Source organism: Pongo pygmaeus, chromosome 4, assembly GCF_028885625.2.
Source record: "Pongo pygmaeus isolate AG05252 chromosome 4, NHGRI_mPonPyg2-v2.0_pri, whole genome shotgun sequence".
Taxonomy (NCBI): Eukaryota; Metazoa; Chordata; class Mammalia; order Primates; family Hominidae; genus Pongo; species Pongo pygmaeus.
The window spans coordinates 91,163,175-91,190,050 of NC_072377.2; the positions used below are offsets into that span (position 1 = coordinate 91,163,175).

Genomic DNA, 26,876 nt, shown 5'->3' on the forward strand with positions numbered 1-26,876 from the left:
TTTTATTACTGTTAGAGAGACGTTCATGTCTTTATCTTTGGAATTGACTATTGAGGTCCTTATCTCATTGTTTCTTACTGATTTTGAAAGTGTGTGTTAATCTTAACATTTTCCCTATTTATAGCATGGTTTTAAGTAGTCAGGATTTTAGTATGATGAGCAGTTAACTACGTGTATGGCCTAGGTTTTGAATTCATCTGAATCTTGAGGCAGGTTACAAATAAGATATTTTCCTATTGCAGTCTTTATTATATTGTATTTTAATTCCCTGTAATCTCTGCTGGATTCAAACCTACGATTTGGGGCCATGTTTGAGTGAATTTATATATAAGAATTTGTGTCTGCCAGGCTATGTGTTACAATTTGTGCTTGGGTCCAGAATTTTCTTTCATTAAAAATACCCATACTCCTCAGTATAGCCATTTGCTTATATACTAGAAGGAAAATACTGTCATTATATGATTTAATTAATTCTTGTGAATGTGTTGCTGCTGCTACACCTAATTTATAAGAAGTATTGCTACATGTATGGGTTTTGCTATATTAATTTGGTGCGATAGTAATTGCAGTTTTTGCTGTTAACTGTAATTACTTTTGCACCAACCTAATAGGTCAAACAGTGGTTTGTTTCTGGTGCATATAATAGTAGCATTTTATTTTTCAGGAGCCCTACATGGAAGGTGTCAATCCATTCATCAAAAGCAACAAACATCGTATGATCATGTTTTTAGATGAACTTGGGGTATGTATATAGTTTTCAGGTACTTTTTAAAAACTTATAGTTGGTATAGCAGAGTTAACCCATTTAAGCAGCAATCTTTAGAAAGATTTTCTATCCAAAACTAAAAAGACAAAAAGCCTGCAAATTTTTGTCTGTCGTCTTAAACAAAAAACAGCATTTTTGTTTGTAATTAAAACCATTTATTCTTACACTAAATAGTTTACACCAAAGCATACATTATTGTGGCTTTTAGACTACTTCCATCATTTTTTAGGGTCTGTCTTGCTTTTCATATCCTTTTAAAGCTATCACATCTGACTGCTATGACATCCTGTTGCCGCCTCAGCTTTTTTACTTTGCTGCTACTATGTGGGGCTTGAAGCAAGACGATGACACAGTTCTGACTAGGTTAAATAAGTAAATAGACTGAAAAGTCTTCTTTTCTAGGAATAAAAGACATGGATTTGGTGTTACACTTCCTTCAGTGTGAATATCTGTGCCTCATTTGGGCCCTGTTAATAAAATAAATTGTGATTACAAAATTATGAATGAGGGTATTTTATAATTTCTAGGACCCTGCCTTTCTTAATCAAGTTAAATTTTCATGATTGAACAGATTTTCAGGTACTGAGTCAGTTTTAAACTAAACTTATTAGTAATTCAGTTCATATATAGAGAAACCAGGAAGGTGCATGTACATGTGAATAGAGCCAGGTATAAGGCATGGCATTAGGGAGTGCTAGGATTGGAGGTTGAGGTGTCCATGTTCTGTCTTAATGTATTCAGATTCAGTTAAAAAGACCACCACAATTTGTGGCAAACAAATCAGGAATACCGTGAGTCACTAGTTTGCAACCTCAGGTATAAAAACTAGTGTATGAAAAATTATGGCATAGCTCCATATTTATAGTGAAATTTATAGTGAAATTGACAAAAATGCTAAAAGTCCATCATGCTTCTATATGTGAACTGGGATATAGTTGGTCAATCATTGGAAAACATTTTTACTATAATGTTTAAGGAACTGTGTGAGAAGTTACGCCACACAATCTAGGATTTCATACTGCTTAGAATCCAAATATAATACTACTATATTTCTTCACCACCTGTATAAGCCAAATTTATTTTTGAAGACCCACCTCAATTATTATCTCCTTCAGGAAGCTTTTGCTGAACCCCAAACATGAATAAAATAACTTTTGTTTTACCTCCTAAGCATCTCCTGCATATCTGTGATATATAATTCTGTGTTGCTATAATTACTTTTCTAAAGTCCTTTCTACTAGAGTCAGTTCTCTGAAGGCAAATATGGTGTCTTTCATCGCTATAATCCTTTAATCACTGAATGTATTCCAAGTAACTGTGTTTCTCTATCCCATAGAAAACATTGTTTTGCAGTTTTTAGCAATGTAAAGCAAATGCTGTCACCGTTTTACTGGTAATCCAAGCCCTTGTTAAATGTTATTCCAAGGCTTAAAATAACACTGGCATTTAGTGTTGATAATAAAGTACAGGTTGAGTATCCCTAACCTGAAATCTGAAATGCTAAAAAATCCAAAACTTGTTGAGCACCAACAGGAAATGCTATTTGGAAAATTTCCAATTTTGGATTTTTGGATTGGGGATGCTCAACTGGCAAGTATACTGCAAATATTCCAAAATCTGAAACACTTCTAGTCTCAAGCATTTTGGGTGATATTCAACCTACACTATAAACTTTAATTATAGTGACTAAGTTACTTTATGAACCTTATCTGAAAGTACCATTATTAACACTGATTATTCCCACACATTAACAAGTATTCTGAGCATAGTCCACAGATAATTGCAAACCTGACAGGTTCTCATTGCATTTTCATAGGGCAGTTCCTACTTACATGTGTTATCAACTTAGACAAACTACAGGAGCTTAATAATGAAATTTCATCTAGGAATTTTAAGTTTAGGCTGCATTTAATCCAGATTAGCAGTTAACCTACACTATTTGGCATATGTTCTAGATTTCAGATATTTCTAGGTATCAGATATAAAGCTAACTGTTAGGAAGCCACACCCCCCGCCCCTTATTTTTAGAATAGCAATAATATTGTACCACATCTGTCATGCTACGGAAAAAAATGGAATCTGGCTTTCATGTGAATACAAAGGTTACAAAGTCTATATTTTACCATCATTAATACTGAATATTATATTTCAATAAGAATCTTTAGAATTTTAAGAGAAATTTGAGTATTAAAAAAAATTATCTAATATACCCAATTAGAATCTTTTCACATGAGACTATAAAGAAAGATTTGTATTTGTAACAAAAAATTAGCCGGGCATGGTGGCAGGTGCCTGTAATCCCAGCTACTTGGGAGGCTGAGGCAGGAGAATCGCTTGAACCCGGGAGGCGGAGGTTGCAGTGAGCTGAGATCATGCCATTGCATTTCAGCCTGGGCAACAAGAGCAAAACTCTGTCTCAAAAGAAAAAAAAAAAAAGAGATCTGTATTTCTAAATGCAATTTTACGATTTCCTTAAAGAATGTACCTGAACTTCCGGACACTACAGAGCATTCTAGAACGGACCTGTCCCGTGATTTAGCAGCATTGCATGAGATTTGCGTGGCTCATTCAGATGAACTTCGAACGCTCAGTAATGAGCGTGGTGCCCAGCAGGTAGGCTTTCGCCAGCCTTCATTAACAATGTTGTTTCAAGGATAACACTTTGAGAGGTAATAAACAGCTGAATTCTGGTTAACATTTTTATCTTGTTACATTAAATTTTTGAGACTCTGCATCATATTACAAAAGATCTCAGCAGACAGAAATAACGGGCCCAGACTAAAATGATGTACATTTAATACTGAAAAACATCAGGTTTTGCTCGAGTCTGAATGTTCATTCTACTGGAAAACAGTGTAACAATACTTTGGTGGCATATGTGAAAATGGCTAGTTAGTAAGTCAATATTGATTTTATTTTTTTTTCTTTCAGTTTCTGTCTTTTCTCTGTCACATACAGATACAGTGCGTGGCCAAAGTGATTCTCCAGTTGTGAAACAAATGATTATTATTTGGGATGTTTGTCACATTTCACATCCAGAGATTCTGAAGTGTGGCCTTGAAAGCTGCACGTCTAACAAACTCTTACAGGAATTTATAGGTATTCTGATGCAAGTGAACCATGGCCTACACTTTGAGAAACAGTAGACTACATCGATAGACTTCTCTCTGCCATCTGCACCAAACAGATACAGATTAGGATGTATTCAAAGACCAGACCAGAATTTGAAGGGACTTAATAGCAGGTCAATTAAGATATTGGAGATACAGAACAAAATGAGTTACATTTTGAATGTCCTCAGCTGACATAAGGGCTACTGAGAGGAAGTGACCACAGGGACAGTTTTGACTAGTTTCTAATGTAGTTTCAGGAGATAGTGAATGCTGTCCCTGCACTGGCTAACCCATCTGGCAGGGATTTTGTAGAAGAGATTAAAGCATTGAGTTTGGTGACTGAGTTCTCTACAATCTGAGATTCTAGAATCCTCAAAACCTGTTCCTCCCCGCCCCTCCCCCCGCAGCTTTCAAAACTAATAATATGACTTGACTTGCCTTAGATATTAAATTAAATAAAAAATAAAAGCCTTTTTTAAAAGAGAGGTAAACTGCTTCTGACAGCATGTGATAGTGTGATAGTTCTGGCCTAAAATGTAGAAGCATGCAAAACACAAACAAATTTCTGTTCACTTTAGGGTATAAAAATTCTCTTAGTTATGACCAGAAATACTCAGCCAATGACTGAATAACAGAAACTTACGTTTTGAGTGGAATTGTGGTAATATTTTATGCATCCTTTTGCTTTGATACAGTTTTTTTCAAATCCAGGTTCCCATCCTGAAATTGCTGACCGAGCTTTCATTTATTTTCATACCATTTTCTCTCTGTCTAGCACGTATTGAAAAAGCTTCTGGCTATAACGGAACTGCTTCAACAAAAACAAAACCAGTATACAAAAACCAATGATGTCAGGTAGCAGCCTTCGCCCCAGTGTTCTGCATGGATTCAGCATGCCCAACATGGTAATTCACTTCAGTTTAATGTCTCCTTTGCTCTTGCCAAAAAATAGCACACTTTTCCACATTCCAGTGATGTGTGAGCTATGCAAACAAAATCCAAGATTCTGCTGGTGAATAACTATGCCAGCAACCTTGTAAGCTATCTGTGCAGGATATTTGCACTATTTCCACATGGAATCAGTCTTTAACCACCTCTGAGCCTTGGTGTACAGATCAACAGATCACCTTTCACAAAACGAAATGCTATGACTGTATCTTGATATCTTGAACTTTCAAAATATATTTTCAGTACACCCAGTTGCCAAAGTTTTGCTGTCTCTTAGAGAAAGAACTATGAAATCAACTGACAAGAAACACATTCTCTTATTGACAATTGTGTATAACTGGATTGCAGACTGTTCTTACTGTAACTACTTCCTGATTAGGAATATGACCATTTGACTGTTCAATGATTATTTGTATTTACAGTTTCCAGAGTTTGTCATTATAATAGGAACAATCTTTGCTGTATACTTTTAAAAAATACTCTGCTATTTCTCTTGCTGGAACTGTTGAAAGAAAATATATAGAATGATCTATTGCTCATCAGCTTTATTTTTTAAACATACTACTTATTTTGTTGAAATTGTCAAAGACTGTATTTAGATCTCATAATGCTTTGTTAAATGTTTACAAGTAAATAGTTTGAATTCAGTAAATATTATTGGTTGTTGTATTGATCAACGCATGTTACCCATTCAACCATTTTATAGACTACCAATTTCTTTTATGTTAACTAGAATGCTTTTGTTAAAAGTTATTTGTTCATTATTTGTGCTACCCCTTTGATTATGCAGACAACCTCATCAGCTGCCTAACTTATCCATCTTTGAACTTCTGACTACTTGTTGTATCTGCTGGATATTTAGTTCAACTGTATAGTTTTATTTACTTCTGTATGTGTATTTTTGTGAAGTATTCACAAAGGTTAAGTTAAAATAAAACCAAGGGATATCTTGCATAATTGATTACTTCTGTCTAAATAGAGCTAAGCATTTAATTTATTTATTTTCTTCCTCCTTCAGGGGCAGTTTAAACCTTAGCACCAGAGCAAGGCCCAGGGAGAAGCTGAAGCTTTAGATTAGTATTTTTGCTAATGGCCTCTTTTGAAAAGGATTCTAGATATGCAACAATTCCTTCCCTCTCATAATTGTGCAGGGCAGATAGGACATATGGAACATACGTGGCAGAATGACATTGGTAATCAAAGTGAGTGAGACAGGAACCCAAGGAGGTGTTCCCACAGTAAGGAAAGGCCTAAATTCCAAGAGCAACACTTTATGCTATTCCTCTAATGTATAAAATACAGGAAAAAAAAAAATGCTAAGGGCTTAAAAGATGTCTGCTTAATAGTTCCAAGCTACAAAAGGCAATTATTTCTATGGGGGCTGCTAACCTATGTGGCTTCAATCACCGTTTAACACTGATACCAAAAATCTCAACATGTCCCATGCTCCTTTTTCCTTGAAATCAGCTCAATTCATTCCATTCTCTCCCTTCTTGGCTCTTTTATCAAAGTACTCTCCTTTCCATCCCTTCTGTTTTTTAGCTGGACTTGGACCAACATAGTATCCCAGGTGGTCTCCTTCCTTGGTTACATGATAGAAGACAGGGAGGATATGGACTAGTCAAGATATTTTTGCTGTGAACTTTGGCTCCCACTAATCACGCCTCAATCTTCAGCCATACTAACCTGTCATTCCTCAGTCTGAAATCCTTCTCCCTTTTATTTAAAATCACAAACCTGACTTACCCTGCTTCTTATATTTTAACATCATTTCTCTCTCAAGTTGAAATGGAAACTTGTTACTTACCTTTGTAGGCCCTGTAGTAACTAGCTTGTCAGTGTTGAAATAAAATCTCTCACACTTTAACTTTTTTAATGGGGCTGGGTGGGAAAATTTTCAGTGATAAGTGTGGACCTTGCTCTGATGCCAAAGTTTGGCGATCTGAAAGGGAAAATGAGACAAATTGTGAACATCTTGTAATTCTGTCTAGAGCCTAGCAGCAATGTATTTAACTAGGACTGCGATGGAGGATTTATAACTTTTGGCTTCTTCCACTCTGCTTTTGTAAAAATCTCAAATCACAAATTTTATTCCTTTCACTCTAGCATGAGAAAAAAAAACAAACAAAAAACCACAAAACTCAAGCCTACAGTGTAAAGAATTGTTAGAGAGATGAATATGCATATAGTAAGTATTGCCTTAAAGTAGATGTTAACTATAATGGTACCTACCTTTCCGGAAAGTACAGCCTGAGATGTACTGAGACTGAGGTGGTGTGTGTATTTGTGCAATTTAATTAGATTCAGGACACCTGAATTACTCGGAATTCCTTCAAGCCAGTTTTCCTGAAAAAAAATCTGGCTTGATAAACAGACGTCCACAGTTTGGTTCCAATTATAATAGTTAACACTTACTGAATACTAGTGTATGCAGGTACTATTCTAATTAATTAATCCTATGAAGAGTAGGCATTTTTATCTTCCCCATTTTCAGTGTGGGAAACTGGCACTTACTTAGAGGTTTAATAACTTACCAAGGTCACATAGTGAAATACAGCTGGCCATGATTCATATCTAAGTAATTTGCTGTAATAGTCTGTGCTTTCATATTTTTATATTGACTCATTTCAATTTGAATTACATTTCTCGAACATATTTAATCTGCAAAATTCCTAGTAACTGTTATAATCTACTTATACGGATTCAGTTATAGGATCTAATAGGTTAATTATAAGGCTGTGGTGACGTGTGCCTGCAGTCCCAATTATTCAGGAAACTGAGGCAGAGGATCACTAGAGCCTAGGAGTTTGAGACAGCCTGGGCAACACAGCAAGACCCTACATCAAAACAAAATTAAAAAACCACAACTGAATATACAATTTGCTGCTACCTACTTATCTATACTAGCCTAAGAGTTTGATGTAGACAGCTATTCAAAATCATATACCTGGTTTTTTTAAAAACCCATTTGGAAATGTTTTCGGGTAAGTAAAGAAAAATAATATTCATTACCCAGACGACTGGCTTTCAGTACCATGTAACAGTTGAAATATCTTCTGCAGTTTAATAGTAATAGACAAATAGCTAAATATATCAGGATGGCATTCAAAAAGCCATTTATAAAGGTTTCTAGAGGGCAAAACACATTCCTTAACACTTTTAAAGCTGGCTACTAAGTTTTGGTTTTTGTGGTGCCTTTTTTTTTTTAAAAAAGCATAGGTTTGCCTATCATATTTTGCTTAAAAAATTAGGCAAATGAGTTGCAGCTTTAATTTGATATTAGTCATGATGGAATAAGAATATTCAAAACAGGTGCTATTCTAGCTCTTTTGAAGATGGTTTATTTTACATAAAGTTACTATGAAAGGGGAAGAAAACAATAGAAAAGTTTTAATATATTTTGTTTTCACATTATACTTTTTAAATAAAGTTAAACGTTTGATATGCTTCCTACTTCTCTTGATTAGTTAGTTAGCATTGAGAAATCAACTTCAAATGGTTAGAGAGATTCTACCAGGTCGTCGTCAGTCCATTCTTCCTAAGAAGGAAAAAAAGTGTGGTAAGGATAACACTGAAGCATAACCAGTATTGTTTGTTTACCTCTTACCTCCCTTTAAGAAAATGTTCTCCTCCTTTTACCCATGTACATTACAAAAGATAAACCAGGAAATTTTGTAATAGTTCACTGTTAGTAATGTTGGCATGGTCTCACCAGACTCCTCCAGTGAGGAATAAAGGTTACAGCTGTGACCTTTTGCCTCTGATTATTCACTTATCTGACTTGACAGATACAAAATTTTTTTTAAAACGGGGTAAGGGAAAAATCCTTGGAGAATAAGAAATAAAGCAAAAATGTAGTATGTATGCGTATTGCTTCTGCTTTCTATGAACACAGGAAGGATTCTTCATTAAGTAAAGACAGAAGAGAGAAAAATTCCTTTAATAATGGACAACAGTACTGTACGTAAGGAAGTATGCAAAAAATGAAAAAACCCACAACTCTATAATGCTTGTACTCTTGGAGAATAAATCTTAACAGTATAGTCACATCAGAATGTATAACAAAAATGACTTAGAGTTCATCTTTGGAGTAAAACATACCTCCTCATGTTTGGATTTCTTTGAGACGTAATCATCATCTTCATAGCCTTTCCTCTTCTTCCTATAATTAAGCAACTATCAGTAAGCAATCCAATACCAGTCACAGAAACTATAAAATGTAAAATAAACTAGCAAGACTATAGGCAATATCATGTATCTACTGAAAAACAAGGCCTGGATAAATGGAAAAAGATAAAGAGCTATGGGGTAGGGAAAATGATACTTTTAAAATCAATCTTTAAATTAAATGCAATTCTAATTAAAACCCCAATAAAATTTTTCATGGAATCTATCAAGTCTAACACTGACCTAGGAAAGAGTGTGGAAAAAATAGGAGAGAATATAAAAAAGAACAGTGTTGGAGGACCCTGTCCCAGTCATCTTCAAAGCACACTACAAAAGCTACGGTAATAAAAGTGAGATATTAAACAGATCAATGATCAGACTAGATAAGCAAAGTAATAACTATGCAGAAGTACGAATTTAATGTGTGATAAGAAGTGTTTCAAGTAACTAGGAAAACATGAAATAAAAAATAAGCTGGGACCTGCTGGACACAGGGGCTCACAATTGTAATCCCAGCTCTTTAGGAGGCCAAGGCATCAGATCGCCTGAGCCCAAGAGTTTGAGACCAGCCTGAGCAATGTGGCGAAACCTCGTTCTACAAAAAAAAATAAAAAAATTAACCAACGTGGTTGAGCACCTGTAGTCCCAGCTGCTGAGAGGCTCAGGTGGGAAGATCACTTGAGCCCAGAGGGCGGAGGGTGCAGTGAGCCAAGATCGAGCCACTGCACTCCACCTGGATGACAGGGAGAAGACTTTTTCTCAAAAAAGCGGGGTGTGGGAGCTGGGGCAAAAATTAGTATTTGGAAAAAAGTTGTGAAAAACAATAGACTATATCATTAAGTACAATCAACCTTCTGTATCCTGTGGGTTCCACATCTGTGGACTTAAACCAACTGCGGATTGAAAATAAGGAAAAAAATTCTATCTGTACTGAACATGTACAGAATTTTTTCTTATTATTATTCCCTCAAGAACACAGTATAACTATTTACATAACATTTACATTGTATGTAGGTATTATAAGTAATCTAGAGATGATTTAAAGTATATGGGAGGATGTGTATAGGTTATATACAAATACACCATTTTGTATTAGGGCATTTGGATTTTGGTTATCAGCAGAAAGTCCTGAAACCAATCCCCCATGGATACTGAAGGATGACTGTATATAGAATCTATAAAGCACTACAAATCACAAAAATGTGGCCAGGTGTGGTGGCTCATGCCTGTAATCCCAGCACTTTGGGAGGCTGAGGTGGGCAGATCATGACATCAGGAGCTTGAGACCATCCTTGGCTAACACGGTGAAATCCCGTCTCTACTAAAAATACAAAAAAAAAATAGCTGGGCGTGTTGGCATGCGCCTGTCGTCCCAGCTACTTGGAAGGCTGAGGCAGGAGAACTGCTTGAACCCGGGAGGCAGAGGTTGCAGTGAGATCACGCCACTGCATTCAAGCCTGGGTGACACAGCAAGACTCCATCTCAAAAAAAACCAACCAAACAAAAAAGCCAGAAAATTGGGCAAAGGGGATAAATAAGCAATACAGAAGAAATATAAGTGACTGTTAAATATGGAAAGTTCAATGTCCCATAATCAAGAAAATGCAAATTAAAATACCAATGTGATACTTTTTCACCCAGACTAGCAAAAGCTAAGCATTGATAATTACCCGTTGTACAATATGTATGAAAAATGCAAAGAAGAAAAAAAGCGACTTATTTCATAAATATACACATATGGATATACGTGCAGAGAAAACGCTGGCAAAGGTAAACAACTGCTAAGTAACTTCTGAGGTCATGACAGATTTGGGTTTTGATCAAAGGGAACTTTGGTTTCACTTGTATTGACTGACAATGACAAAACAGTTTTTGTGTCATGAAAAATAAATGTAAAATAATTTTGAAGATCAAGGAAAACAAATATTTAGTCCTAAAGTAGCACTACTTATGGTAGCGAGTACCAGAGCTGGTCCATGAACGGTTTCCAGTTTGTAGTGAGTTAAGTATAGGAATTGTGTTTCGAAATTTTTTTTTTTTTTTTGAGACAGAGTCTTGCTCTGTTGCCTAGGCTGGAGTGCAATGGCGTGATCTCGGCTCACTGCGACCCCTCTGGGGTTCAAGCAGTTCTCCCTGCCTCAGTCTTACAAGTAGCTGGGATTACAGGCACCCACCACCACGTCCGGCTAATTATTGTATTTTTAGTAGAGACGGGGTTTCGCCATGTTGGCCAGGCTGGTCTCGAACTCCCAACCTCAGGTGATCCGCCCGCCTCAGCCTCCCAAACTGCTGAGATTACAGGCATGAGCCACTGTGCCCGGCCCTAGAAATTTTTAATAGCAATTTGATATAATAATTTTATGACTGCTGAATCTAATAAAACTTGAGCTTATGTTTTTGTCTTTTCTAGTAATTCATTTTTTATTGAATTTTACAAAAGTATACATCTAGTGATTTTTTTTTTAGAAGTCCTTCACAGTTTGAGAAGCACCCCTCAAGTACTCATAGATATTCAGAATTTGGCCTAGTACAAGGCAGATGGCAATCTGGAAGAAAATGTAAGCTATGGCAGTTAAGAATTTTGGATTATGGTCCATTCAGTTACTTAGCTAGAAAGGGTAGGATTAGTAGTTCAGTCGTCTAATCCAGGGGTGGATAAACTTTTTCTTTAAAGAGACAGTAAATATTTTAGGCCTTGCAGGCCCTATAACCAGTTTCTGTTTCAACTACCTAACTTTTCTGCTGTATCATGAAAATAGCCATAGGTGATACATAAACAAATAGGTGTGCTACATTCCAAGAAACTGTGTTCTAAAAACAGCTAGTGGGCTGGATATGCCTGGTAGGTCACAGTTTGCCAACCTCTGGTCTAATCCCATTTCAAAATCAATGCAAAAAGAACATAATCAGTGCTGCAATACTTTTATTCATTAAAGCCAACATTACTTCTCTGTAACCACTCTGAAAAATTCCTGTTACTACTGAAACCCGGGAGTGAATGAAATCCACCAATTTCAAGTTCTATGCTAAACCATGCTTTGTCGTTATAGCTATAATAAAACAACCTCATATTCTGCACACTTCCTAAGTCCGTAGATATTCCCCTACTACAACTGTATAGGTAAGGAATTTGAGTCATGTGTATTTGACATAAAGGCCTTGGAATGCTGTTCTGGCTTTTCATAGGTATCCAGCAGCACATATTCACCAATTACAGAAATAATACCTCAAACACATCTTAAATATAAGATGCCACAGATAACTCCCATTAAATTTTAACAAATAAGGTATAACTTTAAGTAACAAAATGCATCCCACAGGAAATAGAAAATGGCAGTTTCATTAATCCTAGTACCTGTCCAAATTCCCAACTGCTTAAACACCCAAAAAAGAAAGTTTCAGTGGATCTTTCAATTTGCAAAGCACAAATTGCCAACTTTATGGTGATTTTCACATTCAGCTTACAAATCAATTAAGAGACATTAAAGGTGTTCTTATGGCTAACCACAAGAAGAAATTAAACGGCCTCTTTTCCTATTGGCTTTGTCGTCACTATAAAGTTTGTCACTGAAAGAAGTATGCCGGGAGGCCGAGGTGGGCGGATCATGAGGTCAGAAGATCAAGACCATCCTGGCTAACACGATGAAACCCCATCTCTACTAAAAATACAAAAAATTAGTCGGGCGTGGTGGAGGGCGCCTGTAGTCCCAGCTACTCAGGAGGCTGAGGCAGGAGAATGACCTGAACCCGGGAGGCAGAGCTTGCAGTGAGCTGAGATCGCGCCACTGCTCTCCAGGCTGGGCAATAGAGCGAGACTCCATCTCAAAAAAAAAAAAAAAAAAAAAAGAAGTATGCCAACTTTCTCTACTCTAGCTAACAGAAGTCTGGAACAGCATATTTGTTCCTCAGATCAGATATCACAACTTCAAAGAGACGAAAGATTAAAAGGACAGGAAAAGGTAAAAAGGACTCCTTAGGAAGACCCTGACCCCTGAAATCCCATGAGAAGTAACAGAACAGGACAGGGCCTGCAAGCCAAAGAACACAGCAGGATCAGAACTGCACAGTGAATGCCGAACTATTACCTTAATCTCATTAGAAATGTCCATTCAATAAAGAAAATCTGATTTAATGGATCAGTCAGCTTTCCTCAAATGAGCAAACATCAATAAAATGATTTATGAACCAGTTGGACTGGATAACTATGTCTATTGATTAACACTGTCACATTAACTTACGTGATTACGTTAAGTGCAAGCTCAGCAGAATGGCATCGCTCCAACTTCTGTTTCAGAACAGCAACTTCTTCAGATCTGGGTGGTTCATACTTTTTTACTAAGTTTCTCATGCCTATGTGGATACAAAAAAAGAATTTAAACTGAGTAAGCAAACCTCCTTCTCATAGTAAGGGAGCTGGTTACTTTTCCATTTTGTCATAGGAAACAACACTCTTCAAATGACATGGTTATTCTCAGGATTTGCATCATTCTGCATTTCATTCTACATTAAAATCCAATAAGCACTGTATGTTTAGTTCAAGTAATTATGGCTCTCAGCTGTTTAGCCCATATCATATACAGCATAAAGCACACTGTATAATCTAGTATTAATTTTTGGCAAATCCTACTGGGGTCACTTCTTGTTCAGTTTTAAAACTTAAAAAAAAAAAATCCCTAAATGATTTAGTGAACATGTTTTGTTCTCTATCACTAACCATCTTCGTAGTATTCTATTCCATAGATAGTGGGCCAAGAGTATACTTCCTGTTTTCAAAGGAAACTGTTATTACACAACATGCAATAAAGGGAGGATGCTTAGTAAAAATTTGTTAATAATCCTTTGCTTTAACAAAATGCAGACCCTATACAAAAATGTTCACTTTAGGTTAAAAGCAAACTACTATATCAGTAACTTTATAATTGCAAAAGCATCCTCTAGCTGATCTTGTTATTCAACTATAATAAACCAAAGAATACAAATTTCAAGATTAGGGGAATGATGAGAGATCCAATGGGCTTACTATTACTATTAGCCAGCCATGTGATCCAAATGACTACACTACTGACCTATTTCATAATGCAAACAAAGCAGTATTTTTAACTGAATTAATACTTGTAACTCAACACCCTTAGGACAGTATCTATGTTCCAAAAATTACAAATATCTTAGTAGCATTAAACTTCTGAGTGTTTTATGAAGCGCTGTTTTTATTTCATTTTAAAATAAGTGGAGCAAAATAAAGGTATTGAGAAGAAATCAGTAATAAAACTAAGCTATGGAATAAGACCTTTACCTACTAAATTCTATGATCCTAACAGCTACAGTCAAATCACAATTAGCTTTTAAAGTGAACCCCCTAGTGGCATAACTAAAGACCTACAGTTTATAATTCATAAATCACAGCCATCATTCTCAAAGAAGGAAGCCCTCAGGATCACTTCGAGCAGAGTGAAATGATACATAGATGCCCTGAAGCATCTTAAATTTTAAAACACAAAATATATAAAACGTATACCCATTTACTGTCCGAAGATCAAGATTTCAATCTTATATTCTACTGGTTTAATATTTAATTACAATACACATTTAATTGACAAGAACAATTTACACAAGAAGGTCTGGAAACAAACATGATCGACTTTTAACCCCAAAGAGTAGCTTAGCAGCCATGACCAAGTGTGCCACGGTCAAGAATGGAGAATACTGGCTAATCCAGCCAATAAGTTAAGTAGAGATTCTACTCAACTCTCAACACCAGCACTAATGACAGGGTTTCTCAACACCAGCACTAATGACTTTTTGGGCTGGATAAGTCTTGGTTACGCAGGGCTATATTAGTTTCCCGACGTTGCTATTAAAATTATCACAAAAGTGGTGGCTTAAAACAACAGAAGTGTATTCTCTCATAGTTCTGGAGCCCAGAAGTCTGAAATGTTTCACTGCGCCAAAATTAAGGTGCTGGAAGGGCCATACTCTCTCTGGAGGCTCCAGGGATGAATCCATTCCTTGCCTGTTCCAGCTTCCGATGGCTGCCAGCTTCCTTTGGCTTGCAGCCACATCACTCCAATTTTCAAGGCAAGCATCTTTAAGTCTTTCTCTGCTGTCTTAACAGTGCCTTCTCTGAGTGTGTCAAATCTCCTTCTACATTTCTCCTAAAAAAATAATTTATCTACAAAACAGAAGTTCCAAATTTAAACATTATCCTTATTTCCCATTACATCTTTTTCAGTGCCTAGTATGTTTCTTTATTCTTTAAAAGGATCCTGTTGTCAATCTCTAAATCCTTTCTAAATCTGACTCTATTTTCACTCTTTGCATAAGTTCCATATATATGAACACTACTTCCTTCTATGTACCTTCTATTTGTTCTAGACCAATGTGTCTTTCATGCTTCCATAATACAGTAATTCAATGAAAAGAAATCTAAACAAAAATCTATGTTATATTTCTAGTTAAACGCCAAGATATTTATTTGGAAAGGAGCTTTGTATTGGAAGAACATTTTGTAAAGTGTTCTCTTTTACTTACTTTTCATTATATCTAGTAACTGTGACAGGCAAGTTCTGTTCTCTCTCAGCATCAGACTCTCTGATAAATAACTAGTAAAGAAAAGAAAAATCTATTGAAAACATACAGCACATTGAGAAAACATGACATCATAAATTATTTTCCTCCATGCTCATCAAAGGCAATTAAAAAATATTTTAAATTTATGAATGTATAATCTGTAACTCCTATGTTTTAAGGAGTTATTACCACTTACATTAAAAGATGTTTATTGTTCCTTTAAGTTTAGTGACATTCAGGTACAACCTTTCAGAGGGAAAATAGTATGAAAGCAACAGTAATAGCCAGTATTTATAACATTTACATCTTTTCATATAGAAGCCCAATAAGTCTAACCTTATTTTACAGATGAGGAATCTGAGTTACAGGGATGAACAAGTCATGATCTTGTAACTTGCCCAAAGTAATAAAGCTAGGAAGCAGCAAAACTGGAATCTGGCACTAGTAAGGATTCTCTATTCCCTTAACATGAAAGCCATTTTATCTATAGTTGCACTTTTGTGGAGTAACAGACATTCAAAAAAACAAGACTATCACCTAATGCTTTATAAATCTATTACATCTTATTTGCATCAAGTCCAAATCAAAGGTGTTAAACTTATTTATCAATGTGATATAAAACCCAAATTACCTGTTTTTCTCAGAGCCACTGACAGTATGAAAATATAATTTATATATTAAAATTTCAGTTACTCTGAAGTTTTACATACTTGAACTTCACCTATGATTGATAAAAGCCCAAATGAACAGATTCTCAAAGTGCTAAATAGTTTTTCAAACACAAATGCAAAAAGCTTATTTTTCTCTTGGGGGTAATAGTTAGAAAAATAGAAAGCAACGCTTTAAGAACTCTTGTTGCTGTCTTTATCCAGATTTATTTAAATTTTATTATAAACCTTTGATAACTGTTTGATATTACATCATCATCATCTACTGTGGGAATAAATTTTGGATCTGAAAATCAGGAAATCTCCTGACAACTAATCCATTTCCGGTTACCAGTAATTCAAAATAACTAGTTTTTTCCTTTCCCTTTCCTACCTACAATTCCTCCCATTTTTGTCATCTTCCTTTATTTTTACTCTCATTTCCTTTTGATTTCTTAAGCATAAGGGTCATAGGTTTGGTGCTAAGAGTTGGCTGACTAGACTCATTATCTCTGTGAAGTTAGCAACTCTTAACCTAAATTTTGAATTTGAACTTTAATATTGTGGTGTTTTAATAAAATCCACAGGCAAATAAGAATACCTAAAGTAGCAGATGAAAAATAAAGCTCTAAATCTGCAAGAAAGAGAAGAAAACCCAGAAATAACGGTAATAATCCTATGATTAATAATCTGAGGCATTATCCAGACTATGACAACAGCAGAGGGGCTTTCCCTTTTGAAATCAGCAATAAATGTAAAGTTCATTTCCACATATCCCAAAAATTTGCCTGTAAATCAGCTGTAAGTTAAAAATGTTTGGAAAGCATTTCCCTAAAGGAAAAAAAAAAAAAAGGCCCAATGTCTAGTCTCTGGGAATGTTACGAAAGCCTATTAAATTTGCAAGGAGCCAAAGGTATGGCAATTTCAATTTTGCCTTCCTGGAATTATAATGAATTAACTTCTAAGATGAAATAAACTCATTTGGACCTTAGGATGCGTCATCCCGCTCTATATAATTAAAATCTCATCATTGAAGAATTTATAGATGCACTATATACAATGTTTCAAGATTAATCAAACTTTTGGTTATTTGAATTGTGGAAAAGAGGACTTTTGTTCCCTTACAGAAAGAAGTCCGCAGGCCAGGTATGGTGGTGTGCACCTGTCACCCCAGCACTTTGGGAGGCCTAGGCAGGAGATTACTTGAGTCTAGGAGTGACTGAGATGAGCCTAGGCAACATAGGGAAACCCCAACTCTACAAAAAAACAAAAAGATTAGCCAAGGTGTGGTGGTGTGTGCCTGTGGTCCCAGCTACTCAGCAAGCTGAAGTAGGAGGATCGCTTGAGGCTGGGAGGTTGAGGCTGCAATGTGCTATGACTGTGCCACTGCATTCCAGCCCGGGTAAGAGTGAGATGCTGTCTCAAAAAAAAATAACCAACCAACCCCTGCAAAATTAATGGAAGTCCGCATCTTAACTCCATATACATCAATAATTTACATGACCATCTTTCCTAATGCAGAGATTTATCTTATTCATATTCCTAAAGTGTAGTACAGTGCATAGTAGTACATAGAAGGTATCTAATAAATGTTTGCTTAGTAAATAAGTGGAGATATAAATCACTTTGGGATTAAATGTATACATTTATATACAGTTGGTAAGCTGCGTTGGCAGAGAAGAGGCATATCATAAATAAAATATAAACCTACAATCCCTTATCCTAGATGCAGATGTGTTGTGAAATTCTTATTAATAAGTATTCATGTCTTAGAAAAGTTATCTGGTGTATATATTATGAAATGTGAAATACCCAAGTGATGTCTGTAATCAGGAATATTAAGATTTCTGCAAGGGAACACAAATATTCCTATTAAGTGAAATAAAAACTAAATACAATCTGCTCTATTTGCTGCCACCTTAAGAAATGGATTCTGAAATTATGGATAAGGGATTATAATCATGTAAAATAGTTTTAATTAACTTTAGGAAGTTTTATCATCTTTCTTCCTCAGCTATTTCTAGGAATGAAATCAAGCAGAACCTCAAAGGTCATAAATTGAGAAACTTAATATAGAAACTAAAAATGTCTAATTGGCTGCTAGCTTGTGCTTCAGTTAGTTAACAATATTTAACTTCCATGTGTCATACACGCTCTACAGAAGGGGAATAAAGATAAAACAAGGCAGACATTTGCTGCACTCAAGTTGCTCACCAGTTCACAGGAACTTCTAAATTTGTCATATACTGATAGCTGTATCAGTCTTTCAAGGATCACCTGGTTTACTTCTACTTTAATCCTAAATGTATCCTCTTAGTTCAACAATATTTTTCATGATGTTTAAAGATTTCCTCAAAAGGCAATTTCATTTCTTCTTTTCACCAACCATCCCAGCCACAAGGAATATTAAAGAGTACAGTCAGAAATGATTCTATGAATAAATAAACCCAGTGACTGAATTTGACCTAAGTTAAAAAACTAATTAATACCTTTCCATAGTAATTCCAGCCCTGGAGGCACTAGATAAAATGGCAGTCAGGGCAATTTGGGAAGGTGTGTACAAAAGGTAAGCATCCGTCAATGCAATTCTATTAAGAAAGTCATCAGCTGTTTTCCTCAAAATCTCTGGATTCTCCAATATGGGATAGCGGGTCTAGAAAGAAAGTTTGCAAATGTTACCATTTCTGAGGGTTTAAATGGAGTATAACGACAGTTTAAAAATTACACAACTCCTATTAAGAAATATGTGCTATAACATATCTAAAGTTCCTAGCACAGTACTTGACACTGTCCTCAATTTACATTAATCCCTTCTCTTGGTCCTTTTCCACCTGAGTAGGAAGGGGAGGGAAGGGAAGCTCTTAGAGATTCCATTGAGTCTAAAGTAGGGCCAAGAAATACATATTCCCAGGTAAATGCTTCTCTCAGGCAACCCAGGTGATTCAAATGTAAGGCCACATTTAGGAATACACCTTATTTTTATATGAAATTTCTTCTACTTAAAATTTGCTTTCAGGAAGAAGTAAATAAAAATTAATCTCGATTTGATTAGAACACACTAGACTTCAAATTCCCACAGAAAAAGTTTTAGAGTATGCCCAAGAGATGTGGAAGACCTCCTATTTCCTGACAGTTCTTCATACCCTATAAAATAAACCATAAATCCTAAGTCCTCAGATATCCATATTCAACACCTAAAGCAGTAAGAAAGCTTTTCTACACTCTGAAACAAAATATTCAGAGTCAATTGTGCAAAAATGCCTCACCTGTGATATGAGAAAATTCAGACCCACTACTCTGACCACAATGCCTCCCTTTCTAATATATTTACTCATTTATTTCACAGCTGTTCTCCCTCCCCTGAACCTTTGCTCACTTATCCCTCTACTTGCTCCCACTCACCAGTGTCCTCTGGTCCTTATTTCTCTCCTGAATTCCCTGCCCCAATATGCTGCCAACAAATTTCTGGCAAAACCAGAAATTGAACAGTGGTTGAATCCAACAAACTTTCGCTTTGCAACTATACCAAGATTTCTGAGGGCTGCCAGAGAAAACCATACAAGCAGAAGTCTGGTAATGTTACTATAAACTCATGTTCACTGACCTCAGCAAGGCTCTTAAACACTGCCAAGCAACCATAGTATTTCCACAGACAATTTACTCTCCTATTTTTCAGTGACTGCATAAATATTTTCCATCTGTCTTAATGTCTTTGATAATTCTCAGAAACTCCATCACTCTCAGAAAACTCTCTCTTACCAAAGAAAGGCGCTATTTCCTGTCAACACCAAATCCTGAGGCATAACAGTATCCTAACCCATAATTTCCCCTTTTCCACTGTTAAGAGAAAGAGCTATTATTCCCTCTAAGGCCAGTTCTTATACCTTGCTTCCAAATCTTATGCCAACCCCTTCCATCTTACTCCACAGAGACTATTTTGTATTTCATCTTTTTCTCACTACTAGCTCTTTGCCTCAGTATTTAAATGCGCGCCAGTCTCTTCCATAAAACAAAACACAACCACAAAAAAACTCTCACCCAGTCAGAAACCTGGGGGTTCTTCCTCTGTCCTCATCTCTATAGGCAATCAATCCTCATGTTCTATTGATTCTACCTAACTACAGGCTGAGCATCACAAATCCAAAAAATTCAAAATCCGAAATGCTCCAAAATCTGAAACTTTCTGAGCACTGACATGACACTCAGGAAATTCTCATTGGAGCATTTCAGATTTTGGATTTGGGATGCTCAACCAGTAAGCACAATGCAAATATTGCAAAATCAAAAAAAAAAAGTGAAATCCCAAGTACTTTTAGTCCCAAATTTTTTAGATAAGGGATACTCATCTTGTATCTCTGAAGCCCAAGAAGCTCTTTCTGTATCCAAAACCTTCATACAAGCGAAGCCCAGCACTATCTTTTGCTTGGACTCCTTTAACGGTACCCTGTTATTGACTTAATCTATTCTAATCCATTCTCCACGTTATGCCTGACACATACAGATGCGCAATAAATACCTGATCCAGAAGGTTGCCAACATGATCTTTTAAAGCTGCAAATCTAATCATGCCACTCTCTAAATTTAAACTTTTCACTAGCTTCTCTTTGCTCTATTCAGAATCTGTAACATTGTCTCCACAGTCTAGACTCTGCCTTCCACTCTGGCAGCAGCTGTCTGTGATCTCTTCCCCCTGCATTGCTAGGCTCTGTTCAGGCTCTTTAGCACGGAATGGTTTCTTGAATTTGAGCTTTTTACCAGGTAAGTCTCTGATTGGAATGTTCTTCTCTCTCCTATTCCTACTTTGAATTTTATTTTAAATGATACGTTCTCAGAATGCTTTCCTTACTCCTTAATCTGTTATCTCCCTCTAAAATATATTTTCCCCTCTGTATCATTGAGCACACTGGATATATGATTGTCTAAAACCTTTAGATTGTAAGGTTCACAAAAGTTGAGACTGTGCCTGTCCTATTTCTGGTTACATCCTCAAGTACAAAGTTTGGCACATAGAAGGTACCCAAATTGAGCCACTGATCTAATATGAATGAACCAGTTCCTGATTTGTTTGATTCGATTCAGACTATCCAACTTCTCTTTTAGAGCCAAACAAAACAACTTAAAAGTTGCTTTTCTCAATGTTTGTTTACGTATATTATTGATGCCTACATAGTGACTCTAGTTCACAAACCTCTAAAAACATAAGTCACTTAGCAATCTTCTAGTTTAAGAATTTTTTATGGTTTAAATCAGGCCCAGATCCATGACAATATAATTCAAAGTTGGAAGAGTTATCTTAAGCCTTTATAATAAGCACCGTTCTAAACTCTCAGTGGTCTTCATTACATCCCTGGACGTAATGAAGATCACTTAAATCAGATTGCAGATCACTTAAATCAGAAAAACGTTAAGTCCCACCCAACAATCTCAGTTAACAATTTCTCCAGATGACTGATGATGCCCACTGAAGTTTGAAAACAACTGCCCTAGATGACCAGGCCAGACCCACAAGTTGTATCCATGCTATAACAACGAGGATGATTATGAGTTTTAAAATTTTGGATTCTTTTTGTTAAAGAATAGGAAAGGAGAATGTAGTATTAGTTTATTTTACATCAAGTTTACCTTTAAGTCGATGAGGAAGCCCTCAAATGGTCTGTAAGGATTGTGGACAATAAGGTGGAAATTAAGTTGCTGTATAAGAAGTAGTTCATATTCCAGTATCTGTTCAAGTGCCTTCTCCTGTCCAAGAGGACTCTCCCGAAGGTTTCCAACAAACTGAGGACTAGATACATTGAATTCATCTACTTTGCAGGCCAAAAATGCACAAGTGAGCCTAGAGGAAAAAATAAGGAGGCAGGAGGCAGGGGGTGGGTGGGGTGGAAGAACATGCATATACTTTTATATCTAAATAATTTATTTCTAAAAGTATATTCTATAATTGCCTAATATTCAAAAGTGACTGCTAGACATTGCAAGAATTGTTTTTTAAAAGACAGTTCCTGTTCACACTTCATTAGGAGACATAAGACAACTATAAAATTAGGTCAAACCAATATTGCCATGGCATTCAAACATCACTGACTCAATGACAGTGTTATGCAGTACAACCTAAATATCTGGAAAAACAAATTAACTGAGGAGTAAGAGTACTTTGTATAATGTAGATGGAAGAGTTAAAAATAAAGCAGTACCCACATATGTACCACGTTAAGTATGGGAAGAAAAGTAGGTTAAAGAAACATTGTGGAAGGCCATCGGCAGAAGTCTCTAAGGGCATCTGAATAAGGGACTATTATTTAAGGGACAAACGTGTGAAATTCACCTGGCCACTTCATGTTGTTCAGTATGAGAAAACAGAAAGCTACTGTAAAAAACAGTTGGCAGTGAGATCAAGGGCCTAATCTTGACTGGCGGAAATGGGAATCAAAAAGAGAAAACAGGTACAATGTCATTGAGAGCAAACTCTTTGATGAGTTTCATACTAATTTCATCTTTAATGACAGACACAGCGCTCAGCAGAGAGCAGCAACAACAGACCTTTGTTCAACTGAAATGAGTATGAAGCTATAGGATCCGTAAGCTGACTGGACGTGGGAGGGGCCCCTACAAATGATTCTCAGTCTGAACAACTGGAAGAACAAAGGTGTCTAATAGGAAGAGACGTTAGAGAAGTAGCTAATTTGAGAAAAACAAAATTTGAATCTGGACAAGTTGAAGTTCAGATGCCATCAGAATTACTGAAGTACAGGTAAAGAGAGATCTCAAGTTCTGAATTAAAAAAAAAAAGAATTCAAGTCTAAATTACCCTGTATTAGGAAGTCAGTTCTCTCTCTCTCTCTCTCTCACAATTCTCTCCTCCCAAAAAATACTCAAAAGAGTATAAAGGTCTTCTTAAATGAAAACAATATATTAGACAGACATACTCACATTATTATCCTGGGGTGATATTCCATTACTGAGTTATTAAGGTAAAAACGTTTGAAATACATACAAGCCGTACCCTAAGGGTTAAAAAAATATATCATCAGGATCTATTCATAAATTTTAAATGTTTAATTTTGTGAAACAGAACTTATTTATGGAAAGGTTTCTTTGTAGAGATTACCCAGAAAAATACTAATACTCATTAATTCTTCTTTAATCAAAATAAATTGTGATGAATTACTACAGAAATGCCATAGCCAAAAGATTCTTTCCCTCCTTTGCTTGTCTATCCCCAGCCTACTCTGGCTAATCCTTCCTATGGTCACTCGATTTAAAAATACGTGTGTGTGTGTGTGTATGTATGTGTGTGTGTTTTAGAATTCAGAGTATCAAAAATGTCCTGAATTAGATAAATTCAGGAAGAAAAATACAAACGTTCACAGATTAACCAATCTTATAAAAATACTTACTGACAAAAAAACATGGGCAAGGCAATAAGCCTTCTCTCTAAAGCCACTCCATATTTGTGATATAACCATGTATCCATTCCATGATTTGTGATCACTGCTGCCAACTGAATGGCAGAAGCAGCACTACCATTTACTGAATGTATACCATGTGCCAGACTCTGTGCTAAGCACAAAACTATCATCGTGTTTTAATCCTTACAACAGCTTGGTGAAGTATTACTATCTCTACAGAGAAGGAAACTGAGTATCAATGAGGTTAACTGACTTATCTAGGTCACACAGCTAATAAGGAACAGGAATGAATTCAAGTAAGACCTGCCTGTACTTTTAACCATTATATCATTTGGCTGGAACCAATGAAATAACCACTTATCTATTTTATGATAGAAAAAAGAATATTTCCTTTTAAGTATTTTAAAAGTTTAGTTTTGTCATTATGTAAAACAAAAAATTATTCACCAATGATAAACATGTTATTTAAAAATAAATTCCATAAAGAAGTTCATTAAAGGATTTTTTCTTCATTTGATAAGATCACTTAAATTTACTACCTCATTTTACAGTTCTTTTGTAAGAATAAGCCAAATCTGAAGATATAAACTAATCGAGTATACCTAAAACTCTCTCTGAATCTTTGATATCTCAGATGAAAAAAAAATTATAAATTCTATGGACTTAATATTTTCAACATACTTCAATTTTTTTTCAACTATAAAAATGGAGATAATTTCCTAGAAAATTATTCTCTACTGGGTCGTAAGCTAGTCACACTGTATAACTTTAAAACTTAACAGACTTTTACTTAAGATATACTTTTATATTTGGTCTTCACAACAAACCTGTGAGATAATAATGTAAAAACATTTTGAACACCCTCCCACTCTAGCTTTTTTATCTTTCTGCTTTTTAATCTCAGCTACCTGTTTCTCCTCACGGTTGCCCACCCCAGCAAAAAACAAATAGGTCCTCAGAACCATACATCTGAAACAATAAGACAATCTTTTTAACCAAAGATAAAACTCCAGCTTCTACTAATCAAGGCTTAAAAAAATCTTATGGTATCAGTTTCAGCTGGGGCATATGTTGACCAATGATGAATGAATGCATTATTTCAAACATTTATTGGGTGTCACAGAGTTGGAAAAGCAGTAGTCTATGTGCTAGTCCCAGTACTATGGCTCACTAGTTGAGAACTTAGAGGAAAGTAATTTATTTTTTTTCTTTCTTTATGACATTACCTGACCTCAAATTTTTTTCTGACCACAAAGTGAGACTTGAAATACTTTTGAAGATATGATGCAGCAACTCATGATTTAAGGCCTGTATTGAAAAATATAAAATGTGCCAAAAACTAATTAATTGTAACTAAGGTGAATTTTTAAGACTTGAGTGGACAGGGAATTTAGAAGAGGTCAAACTTCACAAGCCAACTAAAGGACATTATATTTCATCACTACTGTAACTTACCACAACAGACCTTGGCATTGCTGGCTTAAACACCGAACAGAATTCCAATAACCTTTTCTCATAGTATTTGCAGAGTGTCATTTCTTCATGAGGCTCAAGAAAGACTGGATCATTCGGAAGAACCTTTAGATCAACAATTACAACACAAGTTCAATGAATTCAATGAATTAAACAATTGTAAAACATTTTTCTCTATCCAGATTAAATTTAGTTTATATATCCAACGAAGGGTATATATCACGCCTCGTTTTCTTTATAGATTCGCTAATCATTACACAAAATAGCTGTAGGAAAATATTTAATAAACTAAAACTGTACCATCATTTCACGACTTTTCGGAATGTCAGCTAGACCTTTGCTTCATTAAAGTATAAACAATCATGACAGGCTGTGTGCACATGCTCATAGTTGTGATATCATTATAAATTAAAAAGTAGACAGACTTTTTTTAATATGATTGGAAAGCTTCCAACATCCGTTTCTCGGTCAGTCATTACGTCACAAGTTGTAAAAAAACGGCAAATGTTTCAATAAATTTCTGTTATTTTAAGCTACCCAGTTGGTGGTTATTTTTTTTAAGGCAACCCTTAGGAAACTAATTCAGGTGCTAAAATCAGTGATATGAAATAGATGTGAATTAAAGGTAGAAAGTAAAGTAACTCAGTATCGGTAATTTGGAGGCACTGAACACTTGCTGGAGTGGAGCTTGTAGGAAAGATTAAACCAGTCCGAGAGCTGTAACAGAAAGGACTTGGCTAGCGGGCCATAGTCCAAACCATCTTCAGTCACTTGGTTTGTACTTGGTCTCTGGTCTCCCTCCCTCATCCAACCCATTCACCACGAGGTTGCTAGAGCGCTGTTTCCAGAACGGAAATCTGATAAGGTTAGCTTCCCATTTTAAATATTTCAAAGGTTCCTCATCCTTTCAGTGGAAATGTTAAACGCCTCACTTCCACTTACAAGTTCCCTTCCTACCCTCCCCAGCCATTCCTGCACAGGTACTCAACTTCGGCCACATACGACCACAAACACGTCCACGCACCAGCCCTGTAACTTGTGACCTCCCTCCCACTCTGCACGGTAGTTCTGACTGCCTGGAACGTCCTTTCCCATTTTCTCCGCATTGGCTACTGGGAAAAACCTTCCCCAACATCACCTCTTGACAAGTGAACGGCTCTTGCCACGCACGACCTTAGCACATTACTTACTCTCTTCTTCACTACGTTACAAAGACTGGTTACTTGTCTGCCATTCGACGACGGGGATGGCGTTGTTCGTCTTTGTACCCACGGAACCTGGCAAGGTGCTCGCTTATTTTGATAGATAAACGCACTCCGCGCCGCAGAGGCAGAGAAATGAGGGAGCCAGACTGTCCTGGGAGCCAGAAGAGCTCCCGCAGCTGCTCAGAATTTAGTGATCGGGCAACTGGGCAACCGTTGGGAAAACCTCACCTTCCCGTTGGCCACGGCTTTGCATCTGAATTTGCGGTTGGCGTCGGCCCGCAGTCTTGCCAGCTGCTCCTCACTGGAGAAAGTCCAGTGCCGCTTCTGGCTACTGTTGTGGTACATTGTGGAATCGTGACCAGGTCCAGAGAGTCTGCAGACGAGAACCCAAACGCATCAGCCTCGTGGCGTAAAGCACCCGTACCCCCACCGAAGATCTCGCGGAAGCCTAGGGCGTCCGGCCAGCCGCTGCGGGCTCGCTGACGTCACGATTACGTGGCCAGCCCGTGCGCAGTTGCATTTCCGGAGCGGACTAGGAAGAGACCATATCCCGGGTTCGCTGGGGCGCCCTCTGAGACGTAGGT

General features: G+C 36.4%; 2 protein-coding genes across 6 annotated transcripts in view; one reads left to right on the forward strand and one right to left on the reverse strand.

The window, feature by feature from the left end:
* The window catches only part of RASA1 (RAS p21 protein activator 1), a 123,839-nt gene extending 118,058 nt beyond the window's left edge, over positions 1–5,781 (forward strand). For all 3 annotated transcript variants that reach the window (XM_054489777.2, XM_054489776.2, XM_054489779.2), the window contains exons 23-25: positions 665–742; positions 3,245–3,379; positions 4,655–5,781. In XM_054489777.2, coding sequence (XP_054345752.1) covers positions 665–742; positions 3,245–3,379; positions 4,655–4,738 — 297 coding nt within the window. In that variant the 3' untranslated portion in view covers positions 4,739–5,781. The remainder of the gene's footprint in view (positions 1–664; positions 743–3,244; positions 3,380–4,654) is intronic.
* CCNH (cyclin H) lies at positions 1–26,876 on the reverse strand. Of its 3 annotated transcripts, none has more exons than XM_054489781.2 (9): positions 26,521–26,876; positions 25,070–25,192; positions 23,136–23,209; positions 21,831–22,041; positions 18,698–18,861; positions 15,523–15,593; positions 13,233–13,344; positions 8,929–8,989; positions 1–6,769 (listed from the first exon to the last, which is right to left on the reverse strand). In XM_054489781.2, exons 1-9 carry the CDS (start codon positions 26,635–26,637, stop codon positions 6,725–6,727), a joined length of 978 nt encoding a protein of 325 aa, XP_054345756.1. In that variant the 5' UTR covers positions 26,638–26,876; the 3' UTR covers positions 1–6,724. The 3 variants fall into 3 exon arrangements, with proteins under 3 accessions (XP_054345756.1, XP_054345757.1, XP_054345755.1); XM_054489782.2 differs by lacking the exon at positions 1–6,769 and adding an exon at positions 8,155–8,365; XM_054489780.2 differs by lacking the exon at positions 1–6,769 and having other exon boundaries at positions 8,741–8,989.